The sequence below is a fragment of the Amphiprion ocellaris genome, chromosome 7 (genome assembly GCF_022539595.1).
Source record: "Amphiprion ocellaris isolate individual 3 ecotype Okinawa chromosome 7, ASM2253959v1, whole genome shotgun sequence".
NCBI classification, from domain to species: domain Eukaryota; kingdom Metazoa; phylum Chordata; class Actinopteri; family Pomacentridae; genus Amphiprion; species Amphiprion ocellaris.
In genome coordinates this window covers 27,376,215-27,387,913 of record NC_072772.1, presented here as the reverse complement: position 1 = coordinate 27,387,913, position 11,699 = coordinate 27,376,215, and the positions used below count along the sequence as shown (strand labels likewise).

Sequence of the window (11,699 nt, the reverse complement as noted above, 5' to 3'; positions counted from 1 at the left end):
AAATACTGGATAAAACAAGCCTCAAGATGTTTGTTTAGTCCTGTTGACATTAGTTTCAACGTTTATTTATGAATAAAATGTTCTTTAAATGGTTGATCTATGGACAAACCTCTCATTAAAAACTGTTAGAATATAAATATATCATCCATCCATCCATCCATTATCTATACACTGCTTAATCCTCATTGGGTGGTGAATGGACTCTATCCCAACTGACTTAGAGTGAAGGCAGGGAACATCCTGGACAGGTCACCAATCTACCGCAGGGCTACATATAGAGACAAACAATCTCAAGCACATTCACACCTAAGGACAATTTAAACTTACCACTTAACCATAGCATGTTTTTGGACTGTGGGAGGAAGCCAGAGTACCAGGAGAAAACCCACAGGGAGAACATGCAAACTCCACTCAGAAATATGCCAGGCCCAGGCCAGGAAGCAAACCAGGCATCTTCTAGCTGTAAGGCAATGGTGCTAACCACCAAGCTATTGTGCATCCCGATATCATATTAGACTAATGATATAAATGTAATAAAATAAAGGATTTGCAGTAATTTCTAGACTCTCAGCCATAAGACTAAATTCTAATATGTTAGAGAGCAGTTTTGCTGTTGGACAGAGAAAAGGCTCGATTGAGCAGCAACTCTCCAAAACCTCAGGGAACCTGAAGGCTTAAGGTGGCAATAAGTTTTCATTTATCTGATTAACTGACATTTATTTAATAACACTGTTTACACTGCTGAAGCACAATTTAAACTGATATTAGGGCCGTTAGCTAACACTGGATTTGGAGGCGCCACCTTGTAGACAAACTATTTAGCTTAATGGTCTTTAGTATTTCATTTTATAATGCATTCATATTACGCAAAATTATTTCTTACTAATTCGTATACATCTTACATAAAGTTAGAGTACCAAGAATGAGTGCACACACACAAAAAAATCATATAACTTATCATTTTAATCATAAAATAGGTGTTTTTGTTGCTTTCCTCACTCTTCTCTTAAAAGGAATGAAATAAAAATGGGGAATCCCCTTCCTCTAATGGCACACTTGTGAAAACAGGCATTACATGCACACAAACCTGCTATAAAAGCATTTATTTTACAAACAGCTGTTTACTTTGAACGCATGATTACCATCTTCACAGCAGCGACTGCAGAGATAAAGGTTCATGAGGAGACACTGAACCTTTATCTGCTTTTGGCAGGTTCCCCCGGGTGTTGTGGAGATCAGAACAGCAACCTACTGGTTACGCTGCAGTCTCTCTCACCACCAGCCTATTTATAGATATTGTTTTCATACACAGGTTTCAAATTGTAAGTTGATATAAATGCTGCTCTCGCTTTACACACTTAAGGGCTCCTATGACAGATTCAATCAGTCACATCATGTTCTTTCTATATAATCTCCTAAATGGAGCTAAAATATAGAGTGTGGATATTTTTTTTCCAGTTTATTGAACACATATAATGTAAAATAAAAAAAGTCACAACAGAGAAATACCAACAATTTCATGGTTGAATGACACATCCAAGTGAAACAGCTTATAAATGTGATGGTAGTTGTGCAGTTTTTAGGGGAAATCTTGTAGAAAATGTGTAACCAGGGTTAAACTTTTCTAAAACTGTCAGGAAAACAAGGAAGTGAATGTGAAAGTTAATATAAACCCCAGGAGATCAGCCACTGAAGGACAAAGCAATCACGTGCGAGTAAAGTGCTGAAAAAGTGTGTTTCCACCAGTTTCATCGCAGACACTCTGTCCTAAAACGAAGTGGTAATGAAACACTCCTGCATTGTTCTTTTCTTTGAGATAATTACAGCTTTTACACATTCAGGAATCCGACGTTGTGTGCAGCACAGCGTTATTATCATGCACTGAAGCTTAAACTGATAAACTCGCTCCCTCAGCACTTTCAGGCGGACATCATATTTATTCACTGAAGATATGCAAAAATGCTTGTTTCAGTGTGGCTCCCTCACGTTGAGCCACCGGCCTCACTCTGCAGTGACGTATTTATAGTCTCCCAGTCCTCATCAGGGGGACGTGAACTCTGCAGGGAGCCTCCATCTCCTGCAAAATTTAACCCACTCTGTCTCCCAGCACTGCAGCTCAGCTTCACTGTGATTAAAGCATGACCCATGATGTGTCACCACACTATACCCCCTGCCTTCGTACCCTCTGGTGGTTTATTTATATCCTCAAAGAGCTATAAATCCCCAGGTGAAAGTGCTGCCCTTTTCACCGATCAATCTCCCTTCCTGGGCCTTTTGCATTGGAGCGGTAAAGTTAGTGCAGCGAGGAGCCTCGTGTCTTTATGAGATGATAATTCACGTCTTATTTTCTCCTACCGAACAGCTAATGTGTTAATGATACCAACAATTTGGGCGAAACGGTTGCAGCGAGGCTTTTTTCTCACCACTGGCATAAATACATAACGCTACATAAATACTCAAACGCCCCCTCAGTAGCACTAAATAGTTTATGAGCATTTATGGCCCGTGACCTTTGTAATTGTGGTTACCTCATTGCGGTTTTTATGCAGCAAAATTGCTCCTCGGTAAGCACTATTACGTTTTCTTCTATGCAGGCGAGGCTGCACTGGCACCACCTCCCCTGTGACCAGTGGGTGCACATCCACACAGGCTGTCTGGGACATTTGGTTTTACAGTCTGTGAAAACAGCCTTTGTTAAACACAACATTCCTCACTAGTCACATTGGTGAGCCAGTCCTTGCACACCTCAAAACCTCCCCCCTACTCACGGCCCCATCCCCTGCCAAGGCTTGACCATCCACAGCGAGGAGAGGTCACCTCACTGCTGACACTACACACTTGTGTTTGCAGCTCCACGTAGGTCTTCGCCATAATGAGCTCCCTCTGAAATGACCCTCTGCAGCACACGCTGACCTTTGGGAGGTAAATGTGAAGACAATTAGGCCAGCAGACCTGTTACAGAGCATTTTCACATTACTGCATAGAAACCTGGAGAACATGTATATTTTTAAAATGTTACCCAAGTTTCCAGAATGTTTTATTTACAAGCAAGATGTGCATGCAAGGTAATTAAAATTCATGCAGAATCGTACTGTCCTATGACAGGTTTGGAGACAAAAGGCCATATGCAAATGTAGGTATTTGCACCAGGGAATGCAGCAAATTTACAGTAAAGGTTATCTAACAGTCTGGGGCTCCAACGAAAAAACATAACAAGCCAGTTCTCGTAGAATAAAAGCAAAATATGAGGCATCAGTCATGTATGAAATAAAATGTGAATGTGTAAATGCAATGAATTCAACCGAAGAAGCAGAAAATAAAAATATGTAGTGGATTCAGATCGCCATCTGCTGGAAGAAAGCTTAAAAATAAAGCCAAACTAAACATAAGCAGAACAACTTTCAATTTGCAGTTTGAAATTCTAAATCACAGGATTATTTTTGGAAATCGATCCAAGATAAAACTACTTGCAACCTCTGCATTCATCTCAATGTCAGATTTCGCCAAAAGCAAACAAAACTAACCAACATATAAATATAAATGTTTTTCATTTTAAAACATCACATAAACACATCTCAGGTTTGTAATGTTGACTGGAGATCACCCGTTTTTTTTTTCTGCTCCGTGTGGAAAGATGTGATGCTGCAGATGAGGTGATGACAGGGAGGCGGGTTGAGAAACACTAAAAGCTCTACAGGAGAGAGTGAGGACATGGGTAATTTGCAGTGAAGGCAAAGCTGCTGAGTGAAAAAAGAAGCAACACTTCAGAGGGAATCCGTAGATAATTTAACTACCTATGCAGGAAATGTGGTACTTCATAAAGACAGTGTTAGTCAGCCAGTTGTGTGGGTCAGTTTACTGTGTTTACAAAGTCTGCTCTCGTCATTTGAGAAAACACAATATTTCCCAAGGTGACCACAAGAGATATTTTTTGTTCACATAGTTGGTACAGACACATCTCATTTGTAACATCTGTTGACACTGACAATTATCTCAGAACAAATATGGTTTGAAACAACTCTCATCCATTGGCAATGATGCTAAGTGGACACATTGTTTTCCCTCCATTTTTAGCACAAGTTAAATGTTTTTCTGATATCGAGATCAACACAATGTTACAAAAACAAGGCCTGGGAACACAAAATACTGAGTCTTATCCGCTTTCTCCCTAAAGAAATGAAAATTTTATCTACAAATTTGCTTCTACTGCAACAAGTAAAGATCAAACATGAGCATTTTATGTTTTTATACTGTCTTGTCTTTATTGCAATGAAGTTTACCAAGATACAACACAAAAAGTAAAGCCCAAAACAACATATAGTGGAGAGACAACACACTCAATAATCCAATAAATACCCTTAGGTGGCTAAACATTTTAAAGGAGGTTTTGAATAATCGAGATGCCTCATTGAAGCCCCTTTCAGACAGGCAGTTTGAATGTGTCTGCTATGTCTGAATGAACAAACTGGTCACTTTTCAGTAAAAACTGCAATAGTTATCTTATTAGCTTGGAATGTTGCTGTATCACTTTCAATACAGCACAAGTCTGAACTGCACATTAATAAACAGGCATACACAACCAGTGTACTTCTGTTTGTTGGAGTCTTTCCTCTGAGTTCATTACTAAACTGCAGCTTTAGACAGCAGCAGGATCCAAATGAGTGTCACCATTGCACACATTTACGCTCACGGAGGAACATTATTTACTTATCACTAAGAATTATCCTTGACATGGAGACAGGATTGATCAGGATTTAACAAGAAGCCACCTTGTGTACTTTTAGACACCTCAGACAGGTGACCTGTCACACAGAGTTTATAAGACTGATAGATTCAATTATAGATTTTAATTGAATGTCTTCACATGTCCCAGCTTCCTCACAAGCTGGAGCCAGTTTGTTACTTAGCAGATTTACATTTAGTCTTTTGTTTACTAGTGAATTATTATGCATTATATGTAATGCACATGATATAATGCCCAATCTTGCATCGAGAACAAATTGCGTTCATATGAAGGTAAAATGAAGCCTTGAGGAACATTAATGTAAAAGTGACCTATGTCTGGATGACAGAAAGCCGTCACTTTAACAGACTAATGTTCATATCTCATGTCTGAAAAGGGCTCTTCTTTGATTCACTTCTTGGTATTTATGCAGATGAAAGCACAAATTTGAACACAATCTACTATAAATGAGTCAAATCACAGGGGCAAACATCTTACAAAACAAGAAGACAATGTAAGTATAGGTCGACCTATTATCAGATGTGATATTTTGCATTTTTTTTCCATGATCTCTTTTAGATACCTGATAAAAATGTGCTACTTTGGCTCTTATGCAGCCGCCTCTCTCTGTCTGTAGTCACTCTGTGGTCTTTAGCAACGTCCCGCCCACAGCAGTGTCTGATTGGTTACACAGCACGACCAACAGCCTATCAACACTCAAGGATAAATGTTGAAAAGCTCCTTTAATGTAAAGGCTGTAAAACATGAGTAAACAAAGGCATTTCAATGAAGATCTGTGTTGGAGTTTCATAATTTCTGATTCCAAAATGTTCATTTTTTACAGAAACGTTCCAAATATTCATACTTGATTACTAATAATCTGTATCAGTATTGGCCCTGAAAAACGCCTCATCATTCGACCACTAATTGTAAGGATGATAAGATTGCGGTTATTTGCTTTAGTCTTCTCGTAGATAAGCCTCAGGTATTTCTTCCTCCTCACTACTGGCAGCTTGTTGTGCCATCCTCTGAACCTCCAGCACTTTAGTCTCGGCCAACTTCTTATCAGCATCCTGTGAGAGTTTCTGAGCCTCCTTCACTTGCGACAGCGCCACCTGAATGTTAGAACTCATCGTGATGGACGCATGCTCAGCTCCTGAAAGCACACAGATGCAAACACCAAGTTCAAAAGCCATCAAAACACCACCTCAGGTTCGGACATTAGGTTGGTCATTAGGCAGGCGCTCTCGTCCTTCATCTCCGTTTAGTTTCACACAAAGCCCTGCGGATTGACGGCAAACGATCTGTACGTCGTCCAGAGTGTAACACTGACAGCAGCTGAATGGCAACAGGCACAAACAGCAACACACAAAGCAGTAAGAAGATGGTTCACACTTTGATTTATCGCCATAAGAGCCCTGAGAAAACCAACACAACCGTGACATCCTGACAATTTCAGCCCACAGCCAAAGAACTCAGGCCACATTATCTTGAACACACCTGAGCTGTACGCTGCCTCAGCTGCTGTTTCACACAGCTTCACCACGTTGATCCAGGCGGACTCCAAACGCTTGCAGTCATCTTGTCTGTCATTGATCTGTCAGGGCAGAGACAAATGTAAACCCCAAGTCAGACTCAAAAAGATCCACAACCCCCTGCTTCTTTGGACAATTTATGAGTCATATTTTTGCTGCGCTTGAAAGTAAACTAACACAGACTGACCTCTGCTCGCTGGCCGATGATCACCTGCCAGACTGAATCCTCTTCTGCTGGAGTCAGTTTTCCCAGTGAGGCTAAATACCGTCTTTGTAGAGCGATGAGTGTGTGCACAGCCTGTGTGGAAGCACAAGGAGGACAAATACTGTTTAGATTTAAAGTTAAAGAGCAATTATAGCAGCAGATTGGCACACAGGAGGATTTTGTGGTGGCACAGTTCATAAATTTAGATGAAATCGCCACCACTAGCAACCAGGAAGCTTCTCTGAAAAAAAAAAGTTTTACATGCTTCGAATACCAAAAGCTAAATGTCATTCACCTCTGTTGTTGAGGAGCAGCTGCAGATGTCACATAACTCATAATCAAACCAAAGCTCATTTTTTGTGTCTTTTATTGAACTCAGAGAGAAAATGGCGTGTTTTCATGTCCATTGAAAGTTATATGGCCATCCTTAACTAAATGTGTTGCCATTTTTGCAGGCTTGTCTCTACACACACATCACATGGCGTCAGGGCATTGACAGCTGTATGTTTTGCACATCTGACCTGCTGACCATATATTAAGATAGAAGTTAGAAAAAAAACTGGGATGGCTCAGATTGTCTTTCCCCTGCATTGGTGTTTCCAAATGTAAAAGTCAATGTTGTAAATGTAATAGAAAAAATGCAACCTGGTAGGTTGCTGGAATACCGGTGTTCCACCACAGTGAACGAGACCCAAATTAAACAAACTTGTCATGGGCATACAGCATATCGTCGTACAAAATTTATATTTTGGACATAGCTATGCTGCTTTTTTAAACCTATATTTCTCAGTTGCATTTTTACAGTTATTCTTTTACATTTATTGTTATTATGCACACTACCGTGCGTACCATGCACACTAAGGTTTGACGTCACTTAGAAATGTCCTCATTTTTGAAAGAAAAGCATTTTTTTTCAGTGAAGATAGCATTAAATGAATCAGAAATACAGTCGAGACATTGTTAATGAGGTAAATGACTAATCTAGCTGGAAACGGATGATTTTTAATGGAATATCTACATAGAGGTACAGAGGAACATTTCCAGCAACCATCACTCCTGTGTTCTAATGCTACATTGTGTTAGCTAATGGTGTTGAAAGATTAACTGATGATTAGAAAACCTTTGTGCAGTTATGTTAGCACATGAATAAAAGTGTGAGTCTTCATGGAAAACATGAAATTGTCTGGGTGACACCAAACCTTTGAATGGTAGTGTATACTCGCACTGTGCTGGGACTGGGGGAAGAGCATTTCATTTTGTTTTTTAAAATATGCAAATACACAAGAAATGACAATAAACAAATCTTGAATCAGAGAACATGAATTGTGAGGATCACAGTGACATTTGCAGGTTTATTTCCATGCTGCTAAATGTGTTGTTACTGAGAAGGTAATCAGCTCTCTGGCCTGCAAACTAAAGTCACGACGTTTCCTTGATGAATACAAATAGTACATGTATTCATGCTAGACTTTAACAAGAAAGCTGATGTGAGTTAAGTTAGTGCCTCCGATGTTGTATCAGAGTGTGACTAGGTGCTGATGTTACTGCTTTCAGCAAGATTTGATTGGGAAAATATCTCTGTCCTCACAGACACATACTGGAATATCATTCTGCTGAAGTAACGAAAAACTGAATTTTTCCTTAAGAAAGAAAAATTAGGGGGAAAAGAGTACTTCTTCATCCAAAACCACTGCATCTGTTGACAAAGCTCAAGTCCATAGCCACTCTTCTTCTATTTATTCTTCTATAAAATCTTCAAATAAATTTCTTCTAAAATCAGTTCTCACTCTGTGTGTATTTCTGTTCCCATCAATATCATTATGCCTGTTTCTACTGAATAACATAAAAACTGCAGCGCATAGTCGCCTACAAAGTCACTTTTAAGAGTTAAATGTAGCTTGGTTCAAAGTTCCGGAAAACCTAGATAACGTCTCCCCTGTTTCTCCACATCTGTTCCATTTACACAGAACTGGGAGCTGGCAGCTTATCACATGGTGGTTTTTCTTTATCGTGTTATTGTCAGGCATGTCTAAATATACATGAGTGTGGACCCAGTGTAAAATGTGTAAATAACTAACCCCTTTGTGCTATTCTCCAGTGGGAGAGGAGTTGGAGTAGACGTCTTATCTCTCTATCACTTGTTATTGTCAGAATAAACAAAGATTACCACCAGGAGATGACAGTGCAACACAACGCAGAAGCCCGAAAGTTACACCAACACAAGACAAGGTTACCAAACAAAGATATAGCTTTGGAAATAACTGTTAGACCGCTGTAACAACCGTTTTCTGCCTCTTTCTTTGCGATTCTTGGTGAAGGCTACGGTTGTAAAGGAGGCTGCTTGTCTTCAGAATCAGAAAAACTTCATCAATCCCAGAAGGGAAAATTCTTACGTTACAGTTGCTCCCATTTAAAGTCTTAGAAATATAAAAATCACAAAATATATAGATAAACTTAAGTTGAACAATATGTCCTAAAAATATAAGTGTAAGAAAAAATAAAAATAAAAATCTTGTCTTCTTGCAGTTCTTTTATAAGTGTTGTCGAATGATGGTTTAGTTTGGATTTGGATCTGCTTACATGTTTGCAGCCTTCTATTGTAAATTTTAGAATTCTAATAGTTTAAATAGATCACATTTTTCAACATAACTTGTTGCATGTAATGAATCGTTATGAGACTTTACAATATATTTTAGAAGATGCTGTTATTATTCAGTCCTTATGATAAATTATCAATAGTGAAGGCCTGCTATGTAGACTCTTAAAAGAAAATAAAAGTTGATTTAATAATAATTTATTCCAACGCTATTTATTGTAGTGGGAAAAAAAGTTATTTAATGTCTCCTGGACTAACATACAGTGACATACAGAAAGCATAAAGAGCCCATGTACTGTGTATAAACCTACTGGGTCATTCCAGAACTGGAGGACATTTGGGCTTCAAATTTTTGAAAAACAAACCTTCTCTTTTTCAATTTTCTGCTACATATTCATCAATAACAGATAATAAACTATCAAAGGTATGGTTGGCTCAGCTTAAACATCAATGCTACCATTTTTATTCCATGTTTTATTTGTTGTTTGCTAACCCTACTCTAATCACAGTAACAGGGTTGCTAATCCATGCTAATGTTAGCTTTTTCTCAGCAGTAGAAGCTACATATTTAGCTAGCTGTTACTGCTGACCAAGAGGACAAACTCACTGATGTAAAAAAGTCAAGAAAATTTGACTTATCCTGATAAGATGAGGTAGAGTGACACATTCAGTCAAGGCTGACAATGTTATTAAAATATGAAAAACAGAAGAGAGGACATAGCTTTGCTCTAAACATTCTTTTGGAAAACAGTTTGATGATGTTAATTCCCGAGTATCATGTGATTCACTGTTTTCTTTTTAAAATCTTTTAAAATATTATGTTGATTAAAAAATGTTCCCACAGTTACCAGAGACATCAATGAAAGAAATAACACCAAAAAAGGGGATTAAAATTTCATTTTAACTGTTTAATTGATATTAAATTTGGTCAGGGGGGAGAGACAAGAGCAAAATGGCATTTTAAGGGGAACTCCAGACTGATTTGATATTTGTAAAAATATTTTCAAACATTCTTTTCTCCTAGTGTTTTTTTTTAATATTTGGTCTAAGTACATTTACAACGGCATGTTTTAGTATTTTGTACATGGATTATTTGAAATTTGATGGATGGGACGTAAAATGTCTTCCAATTCTGGAATGACCCAAGCTTCAAATCTCCTGAACAAAATCTTGCAATCGTAATATCTAAAGAGGAATATAAACCACAAGATCCATACTTACTTTAGAGTATTCTGTGATGGCATCTATGAGAGCCAGGGTGGTCTGAGAGAGGAAAGTGCTGGAGCTGTCTGTTACCAGAGAAGCTGCTCGTCTGATCAGAGAGTCATGAGACAGATTTTCAACCTGCAGCACAAACAGAGGTTCAGGGTAAACTAAAAGTCACACTACTGTAAACTTTCTACCTGTCTGTCTGGTCTGACAGGTCTGACAGCTGACAAACTCACCTGTTTGAAAGGTACAGCACACAGACCGCCACCGACCGCTAAAGACGCGACGGCAGTGTACACAACACTTGCACATTTTCTTGGTTTACTTACGGCAGCTTTACTGCTGCTGAAGATGGCACGAACTGAACTCCTGGACAAACACACACATCCAACCCCGTTAATTGCTGATTTACATCATTTATCGTATTTACGGGTTCGCTTCTCTACTACAGCTTAAATAAAATACGTTTTATCCTAGCTGTATTGTGAATTTAGGACAGAAAAACAAGTTCAAGGTGTGATATATTAACTTCCTGTTGTCGCTGCTGTAACTGTTAACAAACAAAACCCTTTAATTTTCCCACGTTAAAATATTTTGTTTTCAGGAAACGAATTCAGTTTAATTAAGCAAGTGCGTATTAGATGATATGTTTTCTCCAGGATAACATTATGACACTATTAAACATTTTACCTGACGAAACTAACGTACGCTGTCCCCCGCCTGAGCGCGGCCATGTTGGTCCGCCACAAAATATGTTCGTGTCGTTGAGCAAAGGTTCCTCTTCTTCTGATGTTGGTTTGTTTGTTTTTTAATGGTTGGAAAACAACAAACGCACCAACTGGTATCAGAACTCTAGATTTAACTCGAGAGTTTTTTTTTCAAGGCTTTGGATTTTTAAAAAATTAACTAAAATAAACGAAACTTAGATAAAATAAAATGAAATTAAACTAAGATAGAAATAAGATAAAATGTAAAAACTAAGGTAAAAATCTAAATGTAATTATATGTAATTAAATTTAATGCAGTATAGTTTCCCATTCAGTCACGCCCATATATTTTAAATAATATGTATTTAACATTTAAATAAAATAAAATTACATGAAATTAAATCACATATATTCATGTTATATTGTGACAATATTGAAACGGAATTTAATTCAATTTGATTATATTCAACTTGATTAAATTCACTATAATTAGATTTTCGATTAAATTTGATCTAATTTAATTTAACTTAAGAAAATTGAAGTGAATTGAATTTAAGCGAAATAAACTTAATTTAAAGCCTGAGGAAATTTTTTCTTTTTTTTTTATAATTTACTGGGAGAAATTATACTATATTTAATTTAATTTAAATTATAGTATGATTTTCCTAAGGTATTGAAATTAAATTAAATTAAATTAAATTAAATTAAATTAAATTAAATTAAA

General features: G+C 37.6%; 1 protein-coding gene across 1 annotated transcript; it reads right to left on the bottom strand.

Moving 5' to 3' along the window:
* Nucleotides 1-4,235: 4,235 nt before the first annotated feature.
* Nucleotides 4,236-11,013, bottom strand: LOC111568033 (diablo IAP-binding mitochondrial protein). Its single transcript, XM_023269484.3, has 6 exons — nt 10,959-11,013; nt 10,505-10,637; nt 10,281-10,403; nt 6,446-6,556; nt 6,224-6,320; nt 4,236-5,879 (listed from the first exon to the last, which is right to left on the bottom strand). The coding sequence occupies exons 1-6, from the start codon at nt 11,000-11,002 to the stop codon at nt 5,683-5,685; spliced, it is 705 nt and encodes a 234-aa protein (XP_023125252.2). The 5' UTR covers nt 11,003-11,013; the 3' UTR covers nt 4,236-5,682.
* Between the last annotated feature and the right edge of the window lie 686 nt (nt 11,014-11,699).

Coding starts and splice junctions, on each gene's coding strand:
- LOC111568033 (XM_023269484.3), bottom strand. CDS start 11,002: ATGGCCGCGCTCAGGCGGGGGACAGCGTACGTTAGTTTCGTCAG. Junction 6,321..6,445: donor TCATCGGCCAGCGAGCAGAG/GTCAGTCTGTGT, acceptor CTGCCCTGACAG/ATCAATGACAGACAAGATGA. Junction 5,880..6,223: donor TGAGGCAGCGTACAGCTCAG/GTGTGTTCAAGA, acceptor GTGTGCTTTCAG/GAGCTGAGCATGCGTCCATC.